This window comes from Herpailurus yagouaroundi, unplaced genomic scaffold (genome assembly GCF_014898765.1).
Source record: "Herpailurus yagouaroundi ecotype Mexico unplaced genomic scaffold, PumYag 28, whole genome shotgun sequence".
In the NCBI taxonomy this organism is placed as follows: Eukaryota; Metazoa; Chordata; class Mammalia; order Carnivora; family Felidae; genus Herpailurus; species Herpailurus yagouaroundi.
The window spans coordinates 127,960,079-127,979,280 of record NW_024412376.1 but is presented as its reverse complement, the minus strand read 5'-3'; the positions used below and the strand labels follow the sequence as shown (position 1 = coordinate 127,979,280).

Sequence of the window (19,202 nt, the reverse complement as noted above, 5' to 3'; positions counted from 1 at the left end):
AGTTGGTTAAGCCTCCAACTTTGGCTCAGGTCATGATCTCATGGTTGGAGAGTTCCAGGCCCACATTGGGCTCTGTGCTGCCAGCTCGGAGCCTGGAGCCTGCTTCAGATTCTGTGTCTCCCTCTCTGCCTGCCCCTCCCCTGCTCACCCACTGTCTCTCTCTTTCTCAAAAGTGAATAAACATTAAAAACAAAAAGACATTCCAAATTCACCCATTATCTGGCACCTCAGTTACATACATATTATCTCCAGTTACTTCTGTTTCTTAGTATCTCACACTCTGATGAAGTGTTAAAACAAAAGGAATAGAGCTTGCCTACCACCAGCCAATGATTGCTCATAGGAGAGCTGGCGGCTGCCATCACACCTCCAGGAAGGACTCCTCTCTGGACTCACTCCCGCTCTAAACTCCGTCTCCCTGCATCGCAGTGATCGTGACGGCGGGATGCCCTGTGGTCAATCCTAACTCTTCAGCATTTGGATGTCCTGTTCTGTTGCTGTAACATTAACCTTCTCCCCGGCCTTGGCTTTTGCTGGTTTGATAGTCTCATGCCCTCTTGCATGTAACTTCTGCGTATCTTATTTGACCTAAGATCTCAGTAGTGGGAACCCTGTCTCGCCTCCCATATCATGAGGAAAAAGGGTCTGATAGTCTCAGAAACACCACGGGATCTCATACAAGTATTTCCAAGACCACCACTTGAATTATCAAAGTTGGCCATTCTCGCGTCGGATGCTCAGCATTTCAGTGCACTGACCAAGTACCACTGATACTCAAATACATCATTCTTCGAACAGGGAAATAGGACTTAAAAGTCACAGCTGCTGCCACACGGCAACTTACAATCTACTGGGAATCCTAACGCAGAACCACGACGCAGGGTAGGGCGGTATCAGACGACAGACTCCCAGCACGAAACCTCACGGTGACAACACGTGTGCCTTCTGCCACACCCTTCTTCCTACGCTAATTCTGAAATGCTCGCAATGATCAAGACACATTTCCAATCATTCCTACAAACAGCGCCCGAGGAATTAAGATTTAATTATGACCGTGGTTATTTTTATCTTGAATCCAAAACCCCGGGCTTCAGAAATAATGGAGTTGGAGGTGACGTTTGGCTCTCTTGTGTTTGCCTCCTCTTGTTCTTATGAGAAAAGCAAGCCGTCTTCTAGAGAGGTACTGGAGGAATTTCCTATGACAAAATGAGGCTTCTTATAGAAGCCCTATAAATACAGAGAACAAACGGATGGTTGCTGGAGAGAGGGGGTGGGGGTGGGAGACACAGGCTTCCAGTTGTAGAATCAATAAGTCACAGGAATAAAAGGCGGAGCATATGAAATACTGTCAGTGATATAGTAATAACAATGTATGGGGACAGATGGCAGCCGCACTTGTGCTGAGCACAGCATAACATACAGAGACATTGAATCACTATGCTGTCTACCTGAAACGAATATAATGTTATGTGTCAACTATACACAAAAAAAAATTGTTTGAGAATTTAATTCAGAAAAGATATGAAATCTTCAAAATGTGTCACTTTTCTTTACCCAACTGTGCAATAAGCATTCTTTGACACTGTAGGGAAAAGAAAAGAAAATAGATCCATTACCCGTTTTAAAAGGAGGCTTCTTAAGTCGTCCAATTTCACATGGACAAAGCGTGAAACTGCAGAATTGAAATTCAAGTTCTCAACTGACCCTGACAATGGATATTACTGGAAACAGAAATTCCACTGGGACCTGTTCAAAGAACTTTGCCTTCACAGTGTTTAAAACTGGAATACAAGAAACTGTCTCCAAAATAATCAGGTATGTGCAAAACCAAGTCCTTAAATAACATAGGGGAGATTATAAAAGACAGTTTAAGAATGTTCACATTCATGTGTCTTGTAAAGGTGCATCTTCCACAAAGGTCCGTCCAGCTCAAAAGGGTTGAATTCTGCAGGGGAGGCTCCTTTATTCCATGAGTTGGCAGAGTTTTTCACCCTCAGGGGCTCCCAGGGCTCTTCTCAGGAAGAGCAGCCACTATGAAGACCACTATGGAGCATTTTCCCCCTCTTCACATGGGACACGGAGAACAACACAGAAAAATGAGAGTCGGAAAGTCCCTTTCAAAGACATCCCTGTAGAAAATATGACTGTCAGAGTATTTTTAAATTTTAAAGTTTGAAAAGCCTGTGATCTTTGCACTGTTTCCAAAAGTCAGCAACTCTAAAGGAAGGTGTTCATCATCAGTGACCCCGAACAGGATTTCCTTTTGTGATCATTTTGCAAGATGATCCTCTGGGTTGGCCTCCCATTTGTGTCACCAGGTCTCCGCAATCTCTGTGAGAACCTGCAGCAACTCAGTGAACGTCGGGCGGCCTTTGGGTTTCTGGAAAAGGGAAATAAAGATGGTCAGCTCAGCCTAGAATTCACTCAGATACCGGCTCTGGAACGGGCTGGCAGGGACCTGCATCTAGGCTGGTTCTCCACGAATGGAAGAGAACGACACCTTGGCTGACGCAAAGGACAAGACTGGTAGTTGAATGAAGCATGAGTGTGAAAATATAAGAGTAGAGGGCTGCAAAAATAAAATAGCCTGAGCTGCCGACACCAGCCACTGCCAGGGTTCCATACCAAAGAAACAGGTTAATTAATAGTGGGCAAGACTGGGAGTCGGTGGGGAAAAGGAGAAAAAGGTTTGCTAACCTAAGGATACCACAACCCTGAAAGGAGCGCCTTCTAGAACAAAGGTAAAATCACTAGGACAGATCTGTTAGGATTTTCCTTTCCCTCTTATCAGTTATTTAAATTTAAATTAATTAAATTTAATTTAATTAATTAATTAAATTAATTAAATTAATGGCTATTTAAATTTAAATTAATTAAAATTAAATATAGTTTGGAATTCAATTCTCAGTCACACTAGCCACTTTCCAATTTTTCAAGAGCCAGGCGTGGGTACCATATTGGAGAGGGCAGACATAACACATTTCCACCAGCACAGAAAGTCCCACTGGACAGCACTGCCCTAGAGATCTTTTCGGGTGACATGATGTGCACGGGGTAAAAAAAAAAAAAAGGGCTGGGAGAGAATGGGCATCCAGAGTACCAGGCTATCGCACTCTGCCCCGGTTATTTACTACATTTGGTCCCCTGTAGAAGGAAAGAGTTCAGTCAGAAAGCACACGCCATGTTTTCATAAAGGACTTTGCAGGTCCTGGGGCACAGACTGTGCAGTCTTAAGGCTCAGTCAACAAAATCCACGGTCATGGAGACAAGGTCTGGAACATTTTTCCTATTTCACCAGGGGATGTGGTTTGGCTTTGGCTCCACGAGGGTAGAAAAGATGACACTGTTGGCATCTTTGAAATCCATGGGAAACAGAACTACTCACGGTAGCCACATTTCCACAAAGATCGCTGGCAACTGGGTTCATGGGGAGCCCCCACTCTTAGTGGTTTATAAACACATGGCATCGATAAAAAGGATCAAGCAGAAGGATACGTAAGCACATGTTCAAGTCCTCCTGGAGATTCCAGGAATAATTTGTGGAGTTTTTTGAGGAGGCTGACGTTCTGCAGGTAGTAGAGCCTATGAGACAGTTATGTGTGTATCAGTGTGTGTGTATCAGTACTAACATAATCATATTTGAATTTAAAGGGACCTAAGCACCTAGGACCTAAGCACTTAAATTTGAATTTAAAGGGACCTAAGGTCGTATTTAGACCACCTTAAAGAGATGTGGGTAAATCACCTTTTGCAAACAAGTAAATCAGCATAACTAAAAACGTTGTTTTAATCAATGTTCTGACTACAATTTGAAACTGACATCACTTACGGGGTCCTCCTGCCAGCCTCGGATTTACTCTCCTTTTTCCTCTCCATCGATAAATAAAATCTCAGTAAGAGTTATATTTTATGCCATGTACCTGTATATTGTTCCACATACGATATAGGTTTCTGAGCTATTTACATTGTTATTGCAGAGAAGCTCTTAAGACAGCCATTGGCTACTAATAGCTCATTTAACATTTTCCGATGTTTTTCAAGATTCCTTGCAGAGCAGCTCATCATATGCATAATATTTTCATACATCAAGGATCTTTATAAAACTAATACATCTCCGGAATGTGAACAACATCACTCTTGACATACTGAGTTTTTCAGTCATCATGGTTTCTCAGCCAGGAGAAAACTCCTCATTTAGCTGCGGTTTTTCTTGACTAACACTGTCAGCTGGAGACAGAAAGCTGTCAAAAATCACAGAGGAGTCTGATGTGAAGGAGGGAGGTGTGTTGAGTCTGTGCCCAGAAAAGATAGGATACGCCTGGCTTTATTTTTAAGCTCAGCATTTCAAGAAAAAGAAAACCTGGACCCCCACGCCCCCAGAGAGAATTTCCTGACTCGAAGTTTCTGACACACTTTCTGTCTTGATTCCTATTCTGGCTTAATCTATCAGGAGTCTTGAGTGCCCAAAAAAGAGCTGAAACCCATTAGCCTGGGGAAAACAAGACAAATTGCAGGAGACTGAAGTAAATAAAAACACCCTCCTTCTCTTTCAATGTGGAAATTTACTAAACCTGATTCTACTCTCAGTTTCCACCCACCAGTTCTTAAAGGAGTAAAACACCTCATCGCTTAAGTTCTAGCAGCATCGAGAGTTTCTGCAGGAGCCAATCTGAGGAAAATAAGACTTGAAAAATGCACTGAATTCTCCAGAGGAAAGGCTGTTGCTAAACACAAAATGGACTTGGGGCCCCTGGATGGCTTAGTTGGTTAAGCGTCTGACTTCAGCTCAGGTCATGATCTTGCAGTTCGTGGGTTCGAGCCCTGTGTCGGGCTCTGTACTGACAGCTCAGAGCCTGGAGCCTGCTTCAAGTTCTGTGTCTCCCTCTCTCTGCCCTTCCCTCACTCATGCTCTGTCTCTCTCTCTCAAAAATAAACATTAAAAATAATTAAAAAATAATAATAATAAATAAAAACAAAATGGACTAACGACCTTATGGTGGCAGCTTCACATAGAAATAGTACTCCCGGGGGGCGCCTGGGTGGCTCAGTCGGTTAAGCGTCCGACTTCAGCTCAGGTCATGGTCTCGTGGCCCCGCATCGGGCTCTGTGCTGACAGTTCGGATTCTGTGTCTCCCTCTGTCTCTCTGCCCCTCTCCTGCTCGTGTGCTCTCTATTGCTCTCTCTCTCAAAAAGTACAGAAACGTTAAAAATTTTTTTAATTAAAAAAAAAAAAAGAAATAGTACTTCTGGCTCTTAAGGATCATTATCAGGAAACAACCCCTCTTCCTGCCATGCTGGAGTCCTCAGGTAACGCTTGTGACACTCAGGTCTGTTCTCAGATGCCGGGAATGCCAACTTTGTAGGAAAGCAGGGGACACTCACCTCATGCCAGCAGCTGTACATGACTTCATATATGGACATTGGTGCCAGTTGAGGACGGTACAGCCTGAAGCCTTTAGAAATGGCTTCCACAACTTGCAAATTTGACTTATTTTCAAAAGGCATTTTTCCTTCTGTAAAAACTTCCCACATCAAAACTCCTACACATAAAATGCACGTAAACAAGAGGTTACTTGAAACGGCAAGAACTGTTTCCAACCCCAAGGCCTCCTTTCCCTCTTCCAGCCTCTGAATTATAATCATCCAGAATGAGAACGGTTCTGTCTAGGAATCAGACTATGTGTACTGGAGTTTTCGAACAGGCCTCTCATCTGAAAACATTCCAAGTAAAAACAATGCCTTTCTTTCCCATTGGTCTTGACTTGCCTCCCTAGTGAAAGCCAAGTGCTGCCAGCACTTTTGTTTCTAAGTATGCTCATGTCTTCACACCCTGAAATCAACATTCTGCCATTCCCTCTGCCATTCCATGGAAAATGACAGAATTGTGGGAGCCTCTGCTGCCTGCTAAGGCCAAGAGTTTCCCCGACCAGTAGATGGCACATGTTCCCCTCTTCCCACTAAAAGATGAGGCTGCTGGGTAGGGTGGAATATCTAGCAGGGGCTTGGTACCTAAGCAGATATTCTATAATCACTGATTGATTGATTGATTGATCAGTGAAACTCCTTCAATGCTCTCATCTGGACTTCATTTAATTATTCACTTATTCTAAGAATATGTATTATGCATTGATTAGGGGCCAGGAGTCTGCTAGAGCCAGAAGATTCTAAGAACGAGACCAGTCCGTGTGCTCAAGAAGCTCACTGTCCAGTGGGAAGTAGAGACAAGTGGTCAGGTAAAGCTCAGAAATTCTAACTGTTCTGCAGCCACGTGATGAGGTCCTTGTGTTTCTATCCGTGAATCTCACAACTTAACTGCTCTCCTGTAGAGCTTAAAATGTCACCTGCCAAGACGACCACAAGTCAGTCGACAGCTAAAGAGATCAATGATACAAGCTTAATCTTATGTGGACAATAACATTCACACCCTTCTGAGGGTTCAGATGTCTTTCCAAACCCAAGAAGCTATCGGGAGAGGTCTGGGCTAAAGAGAATAGCTTATTGCACATTTATGGCCACTTCTTGAAAACCAACTTGAAGCACAAACTCTACTGGACACGGTCTACGGTGTCTCCTCCTCAGTGAAGAACGTTACACAATATAAACTCCAGTTGACAGTTCCCAAGGAGGCCAACATCTAAATTCCACCAAGTTTGAAGGTAATGGAATAAATGAGGTGGAGTTGCTTCGTAGTCAGACAATGAATTGTATGAATTACACTCAAAATTCAGTGACACCTTAAGATTCCTTTTCCTTGCAAGTCTCTGTGGTGTAGAAAAGTTGGCTGAGTTTGTTTTCTAGATCAGTAGACTCTTTGTTATAGTTTTACAGCAAGTGCTCAATGGGAAAGGAAAAGATCCAAAAGTAGACTTCTGTAAGAAGGTGCATGACACAAGTTGCCAAAGACAGCCTGGATGTGTTTAGAACACCTAAGATAGAAGCACAGTTGCAAAAAGACCTTTTTCAAATGCCACATCATATTAAAAACTCAAACCTTAAAAAAGACTGGCCTTGTATTAAATCAGCCACCATCAAATGAATATCAAATTTACTCACCAAACGACCAGACGTCAGATTTGCTGCTGTACTTGTTGAAGTGGAAAACTTCAGGAGGGGACCACTTGATGGGGAACTTGGCCCCAGAAGAACTGATATACTCGTCATCCAAAACGTACCTAAGGTTATTAGATCCAAAGGTTATTAGATCCAAAACACCTTGTGCTAAATACCTCCAAGTTCAGTTTAGTTCAACCCCCCTTAGTCTACTTCAAGTTCTAAAAGAGAAAGCATTTCACCCCAGAAATGTTCTGCATACCTTCTCTTGTTTACCAAAGTGGGAAAGTATCCTATACAGTGATTCCTCACCAAACCAAGCCTCAATTCTGTTTATTTTATTTGGGCTTCAGAAAACCAGAGCAATTCTTCAAAATCGATTGGAATTGGTAACCCACTGACCACCTTAGTTACGACAAACTCTTAATTCTGCAAAGGAGCATGCTGATGCTCTAATAACCAAAGCTATAAAATGAAAAGTAACAAATAGGGGCGCCTGGGTGACTCAGTTGGCTAAGTGTCGGACTTCAGCTCAGGTCATGATCTCATGGTTTCTGGGTTTGAGCCCCGCATCCGGCTCTGTGCTGACAGCTCAGAGCCTGAAGCCTGCTTCAGATTCTGTGTCTCCCTCTCTCTCTTTGCCCCTCCTCTGCTCACGCTCTGTTTCTCTCTCTCTCTCAAAAAGTAAACAAACATTAAAAAAATAATAAATAAATGTATATATATGGCAAATAACAAATTCAAGGTTAGGTGCCTTATTTTCTTTCCTCATGCATAGATGTTTTGGGAGGCAGAGGAAGGGGAAAATAAAAATATTGAATATAATACATTTGTTGTAAAAAATTGCCAGTGCGTTAAAATGGCCCTATATGAAATCAATAATAACTACCACCTCCTTTTAAAAACTACAAAAATATTAAACTTCTCTCTTTTTTGAGAATTGTAGGCAGGAGCATCCAAGTATGGGAACGTGGAGAGAAGAGATGATAACTAAGTCGTGCTGTGTAGCCCCTGGAGTGGGCAGCATAGTATTTTTGAATTATTTATTACTGCTTCCTCACACTCTCTTTTTTTTTCCCCACATACGCTACTTCAGCCCACCTTTAAGTGCTTTCTTGAGCCAGAGGTCATTCCACTAAGGGAAAGAGTGGGTAATAGAAAACAAAAGGGAAAGAGCCATTTTTCATAGCTTTGGAGTTTCAAAGTTCTAAACATTCTGGAGAAGGAGAAGGACTGAGTTGTTAGCAAAATATTTGGGAGAATGGCCCATAAATAAGAGTGATATCTCACCACCACCACCCATCCCTCCAGAAAAAGACCCCTGCAGCTGGGAGGTGGGAGACAATAAAGGGAAAGGGAAGGCGTATTAGACATTAGGGGGCGGCAGAGACAGGGTCCTGTACTCTTACCCTACAAGGGCTGCCTCGATCACATTGCATGAGAAAAAGGCCCCACTTCCCACAATAGGTTGGTGGGATTCAAGAGCAAAACAGAGCCTGGGCCTCTTCCCCAGGTCAAGCCCCAGGAAAAGCAAAAAGATTCCAGAAAATAAAGAGTTGTGGATGTGCTTAGGTAAATAGGGCCTTGGATAGATAGCTCCAGGGGGTTTTCTAATCATGGCGAATTCCAGTATGACAGCATCTTGCAGACAAAAATTTGGGATGAATCGACAGCCACCTGTGCAGATGTTCAGCCAAGGACAAAGCAGGAGGACAGTACCTGCAAGGACACCAGTGCCAATGGATAACAAGGGCAGACATGTCCTCTCTAATATGTGGCCCCATGAAACATACAGAACTTGAATTTAACCTTGGAATCAGAGAGAAATCCTGAAGTCACAGGAATTAAGTTTTTAGCAACCTGAAGGAAAGGGGGCTCAAAATATAAATTGCATTGAGTTGTAGAAAATAAGGTTAGATTTTCTACACTTGAGTCGCAGTCTTAAAGTCAGCTACTACATTGGATAATAGAAATACATGATGGGGATGCCTGGGTGGCTCAATGGGTTAAGCACCTGGCTCTTGATTTCGGCGCAGGTCATGATCTCAGAGTTCATGAGTTCAAGCCCCACATCAGGCTCTGTGCTGACAGTGCAGAGCCTGCTTGGGATTCTCTCTCTCCCTCTGTTCTCTCTCTCTTCCTCTTTCTCTCTGTCCCTCCCCTGCTGTATCTCTGGAAAAATAAATAAACTAACAACAACAACAAAAAGAAATGCATGATGATGACACAGAAAAATCAGAGCTAAACAAATTTATTCTTTTTTTCTTTCAGAAATATACATATATCAGAAAAGCTTTTTTTAACCTTTTTATGATGATGAGTAGATTGAGAAATATTATAAATTTTAAGATATGCCTGAAAATAACCTGAAAAAATATCAAAATAGTCCAAAATATCCATTTAACTCACAGCTAAAATTGGTTTATGTCCTAAAATTCAAAGCAGGGCAACAGGCCTAACAACCACATCAATACTTTCCTCACAGGAAAAAAAAAAAAATGCTATTAACATTTTCAGTTTGTCAGTAGACAGATATAAGATTCCCTCTTATGAGTAAACAAACAAACAAACAAAAAATATATATATATCACGTACCTCGTCATTCCAAAGTCTGATATTTTTACTATACTTGCAGCACTGACCAAACAATTCCTTGCTGCCTATAAAAAGAAGAAAGGAATCCAAGTTTGAAGATAGTTTTTTCTTTCAAGAGTTTCTACTCTCCTTTTTCTTAGTTTATTTGGACCCCCACACTACTTTCCTGTATGAGCAGCCATTTTATTTTTATGGTGACACCTGTCAATGCCACATATGACTCAATATATCTGCCCTTACATGATGGATTTTAATGATGCTTCAAAGAAATAACAAAAAGAAAAAGAAATTTTAATACTTTTTCTTCTAAAAGTTTTTAATCATTCGCAAGAAGTATCTTTGATAAATGGGAAGACTAAATCAAAGAGATGTTAAACTATGAATCCTGGCATTAAAATTAATGTGTATTTTTTTTTTAATTTTTTTTTCAACGTTTATTTATTTTTGGGACAGAGAGAGACAGAGCATGAACGGGGGAGGGGCAGAGAGAGAGGGAGACACAGAATCGGAAACAGGCTCCAGGCTCTGAGCCATCAGCCCAGGGCCCGACGCGGGGCTCGAACTCACGGACCGCGAGATCGTGACCTGGCTGAAGTCGGACGCTTAACCGACTGCGCCACCCAGGCGCCCCAATGTGTATTTTTAAATAATGCAGAGACAATGTATTTGATGCCAAAATAATCCATTTTCAGAGAGCTTAGTCAAAGAAAATCACTGATTTGGTATTTAGCCTCATGTAAATCAATCACTGTTTGATCTTTTTTTTTTTTTTTTCTCTTCTAAGCTCATATGTGGGTCAGCTAGTCCAAAAACAAAGGCAAGGAACTAAAAATGGCAAGCTAGCAGGAGTCAATTTGGAAGAGTTTCACAAATACCAGCAAGGATCTCAAAGCCAAACCACAAGGCAAGCCCTTGACAGGGAAAAGACTCCTGGTTAACTGATACATTTTAACTGGCATGAAGGTAAGTGGAATAGAACACAAAAGAAAGCAATTGAGGGAGAAACCAAGGATAGGAGGACCTGAGAGAAGCCACTTTGGAACAAACAGAGTGACTGAGTTTTGAATTCTAATCCCCGTCAGAAAAGACCAACCTGCAGAGACTAGGAAAGTAAGCTAGGTGGAATTCATGCCATATCCATCCGTTCCAAAATTTGCTCGATAGCTACTACGTACTGAAGATGGGGAAATGCACCATGAGGGATACAGAATGATAATGTAGCTCTGGAATAGCAATAGTTAGCATTGCTGAGCTCGCTCTATGCCAGGAGCAGGTGTAAGGGCTTACACATATTAATGCATGTAATTCCCCCAACAAGCCCATAGGAGGAAGCTGCTATAATTAATACACCACGGTACTAGTTAACGAGTTTGCCCAACCTCACACAGCTAGTAAGAAACAAAGGTGAGATATTAACCCAGGCAGTCTAGCTCTAGAGCACTGGTTGTGAATCTTGGCTACGCACTGAGCTCACCAGGGAAATTTTCAAAAAATATTTATGGCTAGATTCTACCCCCAGAGAGTCTGATTTAATTGGTCTGGGGCATGGCCTGGGTATCGTGATGTTTTAGAAGTTCCCAGGTGATTCTAAGGCACAGCTTAATCTGAGAAAACTGCTCTGTAATCTGTGTTCTCATCACACAGCTCGGAAGTCTAGGCATTGATATCAGGGAATTTAGAGTCTAATAGTTGTATAAACAATGTGAACAATTAACTATTATAGGAAGTGGTAAATATTAAATGCCATGAGAATGCTTCGTCACCTGTAAGTCTAGCAATAAGTGTGCTAGGCCAATGAAATTATGCCTCCTTTCTCTCCCCAGAATGCTCTAGCCTGAATGATAGATAATAAAGTCCCCCTGGTCACGGGAGGAAGTACAGGATGACCCCCTCAGTGATGATACCAGTGACATCTCACAGATTCTCAAGTTCTCATTGGGGTTAATTTTTGGACTTAGAAATGAGACATGGAAAGGCAGAGAAGGATTAGTGTAAACATCATGAATAAATATGGAGTGGATACAAAATGTTTTTTCAGGCAAGGTAGCCAGGCAGGAAAGCAGAGCCATTAGCATTTGGGGCAAGACAAGCTTTAATTTTCTGTTTGCTTGTTTTTTTAGGACATAATGTTCCGAGTATCACAGAACAGAATGATTTGGCATTTCTCGTCCTCCTCAGTCGTGCCAGCAATGCCGCTGCGATACTGTGACAACCAAAGCACCTCCACATGGGGGCAGTTTCATCCCTGGCTGTTCTCCAGTGCCCGGCCGCAGGCCTGGCATATACTGCCATTCAATCTGTATTTGATCATTGGTTGAAAGGAAGAAAAGTGGAAGCAATGGAAGAAGACAGGGAAGGCGACAGGAAAGAAAAGTAAATTCGCTTTGGTTGGTTGGTCAGTGTGGTAGTTCATTAGTTCCAGGCATATTTAGAGTAACACCTTACTTGGCTGCAGCATTAATGAGTAATTAAAAAGAAAGCCACATGTCCCAGAGAATTACATGAATAGGAAAGCATTTAGAAATGAAGCCAAAGGTATTTTATTGAAAATATTCAAAGTCCTTGGGGGGCCTGGGTGGCTCAGTTGGTTAAGCATCCAACTTTTGATTTCGGGCTCAGGTCATGATCTCAGGGTTCATGGGTTCAAGCCCCGCAGGGCTCTTTGTGCTGACAGTGCAGGGGCTACTTGGGATTCTCTCTCTCCCTCTCTCTCTCTCTGCCCCCCCCACCAATGTTCTCTCTCTCTCTCTCTCTCTCTCTCAAAATAAATAAATACATATTTAAAGATAAATAAGTAAAATTAAATATTGAAAGTCCTCAAGTGTCCTGATCTTCCGAAAGGCAACACGTAAAACATCAGCGAGTTTGCGGGGTACTTACTAAATCCCGATGAATAAAGCGGCTCCTCTCCAGATACTCCATTCCCTCACAGACATCCTGGCACATGCTCAGCAGCATTTCCTTCCGCAGCGCTCCCCTCCTCTCTCGGAGATAGCTCAGCAGGCAGCCGTTCTCCATGAACTCCGTCACGATGTAGAGGGGCTTCTGCTGAACGCACACTCCGTACAGCTGGACCAGCCTTGAGTGCGATAATTTCCTGATGAGGAAGAGCACACACGCGCCCGTGAGCGGACTCGTGTCGGCGATTCGAAGCGCTTAGACTCCGTTAGTGAAATGTACCAACTCTGCATTATTGTCAACAACGAGATACGCGAAAAACCCAGCCCCAGAGAACGTGGAAGTTTCCTTTCCACCGTGCGCGCTGGATAAGTGGGGTCAAGAGTTCAAGCGGTACTTCCCAAGTCCCTACAGAATATTACGTGCTCCCATATCGTTTTTTTTCTGCTTTCCATCCTGTAAGTCCCTTGCCTCCTCGTTGCTACTTTTCCTTGCTCAGGTCTTCGCAAGAGTTCCTGTTCCTGAGGTTTCAACTTTTCTAACTGCGGCTGCTCAGACAAAATTTCCATACAGACAGAAGGGAGGAAACAGTGATTGATGCATAAGAAAGGAAGGAAGGAAGGAAGGAAGGAAGGAAGGAAGGAAGGAAGGGGAGGAAAGAAGGAAAGAAGGAAGGAAGGAAGGAAGGAAAGAAAGAAGGAAAGAAAGAAAAGGAAGAAGGGAAAGAAAGAAAGAAAGAAAGAAAGAAAGAAAGAAAGAAAGAAAGAAAGAGAAAATAAAATGATAAAGAATAAAGGCATTTAAAAAAAAAAGAAAATTTCAAACAAAGTTGGAGACTGAAAAATACCTACCAACATGAAACCCTTCTCTGTATTCAGCAATCCAATCACCACACACACACACACACACACACACACACACCCTTGAAAGTTACCTATTAAAATACATACAGATAAAATAAAATACAGAATTCTTTAGTTATCTAAACTTCAAAAGCTTACCGTTTCTTCTGGAGTATGTAGCATTCAATCATGGAAAATAATGTTCAAGTTAATGTTTATAATTTTAGAAGATGTGTAACAAGCCAATTTCTCTGTCACTCAGAAATAACTTGAAATGTTACCTCTTTTCATTTATAAAGGTAAAATAAAATCAATGACTCGGGAGGATTATTTACCTTAAAATAATGTATGTGAGTGATTAATTGACATCTTACCATATAAGTAGCATGCAAAAACACTTCCAGTCAGTAGAAAAAAGGCATTCAGAGAATCTATACATGATTTTCATCTGTAGATATGTATCTTAAATACGTGTATTTTGTCTGATTTATCTTTCTAATTCATAAAGCGTACTTTCAGTTAAGGGATGCAATTTACATGTATGCAGAATAATGGCGGGAAAGTCGTTCTTAAAATGGAATATTGACCTGCCATGAGAAAACCACCACACTGATACCCACATACAAACATCTGAGAATTGAAACATTACGCTATGTTTGTTTAGCAAGATCACTGGAGCAGCGACAAATACATTGATGAACTAACACAGGTGATATAGTAGAAAGCCAATCAGACATGGCAGAGGAGACATCCTGGAGGAGGTGACATTTAAGCTACACACTTACAAAAAGGAGGTACTACTGTATTACCAAGATGTGTATGCTTCACAGATAGAGTTCAATGCGTGTCAGTATATACTTTTTTAAAGATGACTGTATTTGCAACAGGATGTTAGAAGGAAATTTTTCTGCCTCACTTTAAAAACACCGGGAAAAAACAGACTGTTCAAACCCAACAGTACATTATGTTCACCTGAACTGACTTAAAAATAAGCCCTTAGCTTCATTCCTGCCTCTGTAAACTTCCTGGAGCTATTGTTATTTTCCCCACTCCATGGATCTTCCACTGTCTTCAAAACATCTTCCCCAGCAACCTTAACCCCAAGTGCCCAGTAGGGCTTGAACCTTTCAAGAATCCTCTCAACGTGACATTGGACATCTCTAATTCTTACATTTCCTAGGAATTCCAGTATAGGCTTCGACTTCCCCTGAACCACATGTCTCCCAGTCTTTCTTTTCTTATCACACCTATCTAATCAACACAGAGGAATATAATGTTTTGTCTCTCCTTTAGATACAGGAAAACTAGGGTCTGATGCCAATGGTATCAGGGAACACATTCCAGACAGATAGCTGCCTGGGGTAATCTAGGGGCACGAAATCATCTTTGGGAAGCTGCTATGACTGGAAAATGTGTTTAATATAACTTCTGAAATTAATTTTACTATAAGTGGATGGGAAGAATATTTCGATAGGACACTTGGGGTATGGGTTGAGAGCTCCAAGAGGCAGCATTGCTCTGTCTTTAAAGGAGAATGGGTCCAGTTATCGATTCTGGTTTCTTTGTTTGTTTGCTTGCTTTCCATTGAGGTCTGCAAGTTTAGAACAGAACATAATTGCTTTGGAGAACAGAATCGAGGTGACACCATCTGGGGTTTTCATTTTTCACCACAATGCTACTCCCCATTGTTGAACAAATACTTTCTTTATACCAAATTATCAGCTTGTCCTGATCCAACCCAGATTACAGATGTAAGACACATATTCAACTAAGTCAAAATGCTGATCTGAGAAATCACAGAAGTCAGGAACAGTGTCCAGGGGGCCACAAAGAGTCACTTCTGTTAGAGCTCAGGATTCTTAAATTCTCTGAAAGCAAATACTTTACCCTTATATTACCATTTAGACAAAATCAACATTTTTGCTTCCAGGAAAAGCAAAAAAGAAATTCCTGTAAAGACTTGTCACTTTCATGGATTATCTCACTTAATTCACATGTTGATGCAGTAACGAAGGTATTGTTATCCCCATTTTACAGGTGAAGAAACTGAGGCTCGGAAAGGTGAAATAACTCACTCAGGTCACACAGAGATCAAATAATTTGCTCAGGTCACACAACTAGCTTGGGCAGAGTTGTGACACAAATCCAGGTGTAACTGCTCCAAACTCCGTGTTCTTTCCATAACACCAGAATGTTGCATGAAATTGATCTGGGTGTTGCTTGTACTTACGTCATCACTTTAGCCTCTTCAATGAAGTCTTCTTCAGACATGGAGCCTTCGCTGATGGCCTTGATAGCTACCTGGATGTGTGCTCGCCATTGCCCTAAATGGACTACCCCAAACTGACCGCTTCCAATCTCCTTCACAAACGCCAACTCAGCGGGATCTATCTCCCACTTTTCTAGAAAAGTAAAACATCCATGTTACAAGTAGGGGAGATTTTTAGAGCTGGAAAAGATTTAGGAATTATCTAGACCTATTCTATTCTTTTACAAAGAGGTTAAAAATGTTATAAATGAGTGGAACAGAACAGTAACCATTTTTAATACCCTCACTGTGGTTTTCATGTGTAATTCCAGAATTCAAGCTTAAAGATATAAACTTGACTTACTTAAAGAGGAATTATGGATATCAAAACATACGTTCTCTTTCCAGAGGGACACAGGATGAAATGCAACGCTTTGCCTTTCTAAAACAAACCTACCAAAACTACACCTGGGCCCTAAAATATGTATGTCCCCATCTGGTTTTGTCCTGTTGAGTAAACTTGTGAGGCACATAACATTTGGTCCCCCCCCAGTCCCCCCCTTTTCACCTCATTCTGTTGTTCCTCTGCCCACTCCCACCCCCAAAGGGCTTTTCTGCCTTGGTGTTTTCTCCTTAGGAAAAAGTCTAACAAATTCATCTAATAAATAAGGCCAATGTTTAGGATTCTAACTCACATGTATCTATGTTTGAAGTGAAATTTGTGGTATGGTATATTTGACTTCCATAGAAGTAAATGAAGAAAAAAGAACTGTTTTTAAATTAACCCACTTATGGGTGATGGGCATTGAGGAGGGCACTTGTTGGGATGAGCACTGGGTGTTGTATGTAAGCCAATTTGACAATAAATTATATTTAAAAAAATAAATAAAAATAAAAATAATCTCAAAAAAATAAAAAAAATAAAGTGAAGAAAACACACACACACACACACACACACACAAATTTCGTTATCAATTAACAAAAAATAAAAATAAAATAACCCTCTTGACAATCCGTTTTAGTATCTCCTTTTATATTGCAACACCGCCATCTGCTGGAACTTTAGAATAATGCAGTTTAAAGAGTTGTAAAGGCCAACTTTGCAAAGTGCTCTCCCTCCGGAGAGCAGGTGGTTTTTTTTTTTTGTTGGTTTTTTTTTATAATTTTTTTTTCAACGTTTATTTATTTTTGGGACAGAGAGAGACAGAGCATGAATGGGGGAGGGGCAGAGAGAGAGGGAGACACAGAATCGGAAACAGGCTCCAGGCTTTGAGCCATCAGCCCAGAGCCTGACGGGGGCTCGAACTCCCGGACCGCAAGATCGTGACCTGGCTGAAGTCTGACGCTTAACCGACTGCGCCACCCAGGCGCCCCAAGGATAGCAGGTGTTTTAAAAGTAACATGAGAAAAAAAAATTTTTTTAATAAATAAATAAAAGCAACATGGGAGAATATATTTATGACCTTGATATTGGCAAGAATTTATTCAACATAATATAACCATAAAGGAAAATATTGACAAATTACACTTCATAAAAATTCTATCAAATACACCCCATTAAGAGAGTGAAAAGGAATGGGGCACCTGGGTGGCTCAGTCGGTTGAGCATCCAACTTCAGCTCAGGTCATGATCTCTCAGTTCCTGAGCTCAAGCCCCTCATTGGGCTCTGTGCTGACAGCTCAGAGCCTGGAGCCGACTTCGGATTCTGTGTCTCCCTCTCTCTCTCTGCCCCTGCCCCTCCCTGCCCCTCTCTCTCTTAAAAATAAATATTTTAAAAATTTTTTAAAAAAGAGAGTGAAAAGGAAAGCCACATATTGGGAGAAGATATTTCTAAAATGTGTAACCAGTAAGGAATTCGTATTCAGAATATGAAAAAAAATCAGAAAAAGGCAGATAATTATATTTCTAACAGTTAAAAAACTTGAATAGAGTATTCTCCCACAAAAGGGTATACCCAAATGGCCACTAAATTGATCAAAATAATTAGTCCTCAGGGAAATGCAAATTTAAGCCACGAGATACGATTACTACACATGCCAGATTGGGTAACGTGAAAACCAAAGAAAACAATCCACAGGAATGGATTAGCAAGGGCAAAGGTGTGGAGCACCTGGAACTCCCATACGCTATTGATTGAAGTGTAGTTTGGTATAAGCTGTTTGGAAAACTAACTAAATCTGAATGGGTACACGCTCTAAGACCCAGTAATTCCACTCTTAAGTATATATCCAACATTGGTGGAGCTTACATGACTACTGAACCTCATCAAAAGAATGTTCATAATGATATTATTTATGTGGTAAAAACTGGTTACAAGCCAAATGGTCATCTAAAGAAGGATGGGTAAATCCACTGTGGTATAGTCACGCAATGTCATACCACACCACCACGGAGATGAGCCAACCACACCCAACACCATGGGTGAAGAGGAAGAAACCAGACACAATACACGGTATTGTGTATTACTGTGTATGGTGTCTTATTCCATTTAGATAAAGTAATCAAAACAGGCAAAGCTAAGTGAGCTATAGAGTTATGAGTTGTGCACTGTTCTATATGTTAAAAAAAATTTGAGAAGTTTATTTTTTAAAAATTAAAACTTAACTTAATGCTTAACTTAAATAAATTGCTAATGGCACAGAACTTTTATTATGTACATTGCATTTAGGGACAGAGAATAACCTAGGCATCCCTAATACCCTGAAATCACTCTCCCATCCCAATTAAAATAGAGACCCTGGGTCCTGGTTACCCGTTACGTGATATAATTATCTTACCGGCTTCTCAGTACATTCTGATTCACACTAATGAGAGGAATGTAAGGGAACAAAGGGTCACCAAATTACAAAACAGAATTCTTTGGCTCTTATTTATTCTCAACAGATTTGCAAATACTCATTTGCTAGAAAATGGTTCGAATCAAACTTTCTACAAGTTCTATTTTTAAAAGGGGAAGAGGAGACATTTAGCAGGTCTTTTTAGCAGGTTCTCTTGGGGAGCAGTCATTTCCCAGCCACGCTTGTACCCAGAGAGCAATAACTCAAACACCCAAATAAAAAGAATTCTAATGTACCAAAACAGCGCCTGCTAATGTACAGTGAAATTTGAAGTAAAATCGAAATGGTTCTTGCCAAAGTTCAAGTTGCTCTTAGGAGATGCATATACTTCACTATCTCAGAAGGAGGATTCCAACTTTGAGAAGAAACCTATCTAGGTATCTCAGAAAAGCTAAGAATTTAAAGAACGCCGAGGGAACTTGGGGGAGATTCTTTCCCAGATTTGAGGCGGCACTTGAGTCCACGTGCATACATTACCATAGCTGAAACCCGCTGTGGCTGGCAAACAGCTGCCCATCAGTCCAACCGGGTAGCGGAGACGGGTCATGAGACCTGGGGAGGAAGAGGAATCAGTATTTCAAGTCTAGTTACTAATATAAAAGTAAAAAAAGGAAGCCAATATAGTAGAAGACAGTGCCATTCTTCAAATAAATTAGGCCAAAATAAAAAAAAAAAACAGTATTTTACATCGATCTGTTTATTTTCCCCATTTTCATAAAATAATATTTGGA

The 19,202-nt window shown here is 41.2% G+C and overlaps 1 protein-coding gene across 1 annotated transcript in view; it reads right to left on the bottom strand.

The window, feature by feature from the left end:
* Positions 1-1,021: 1,021 nt before the first annotated feature.
* TXK (TXK tyrosine kinase) overlaps positions 1,022-19,202 on the bottom strand; it is a 45,471-nt gene continuing 27,290 nt past the window's right edge. The window contains exons 8-14 of the mRNA XM_040484284.1: positions 18,949-19,023; positions 15,616-15,787; positions 12,526-12,742; positions 9,646-9,710; positions 7,054-7,172; positions 5,383-5,540; positions 1,022-2,380 (exon numbers count right to left, since the gene is read on the bottom strand). Coding sequence (XP_040340218.1) covers positions 2,312-2,380; positions 5,383-5,540; positions 7,054-7,172; positions 9,646-9,710; positions 12,526-12,742; positions 15,616-15,787; positions 18,949-19,023 — 875 coding nt within the window. The 3' untranslated portion in view covers positions 1,022-2,311. The remainder of the gene's footprint in view (positions 2,381-5,382; positions 5,541-7,053; positions 7,173-9,645; positions 9,711-12,525; positions 12,743-15,615; positions 15,788-18,948; positions 19,024-19,202) is intronic.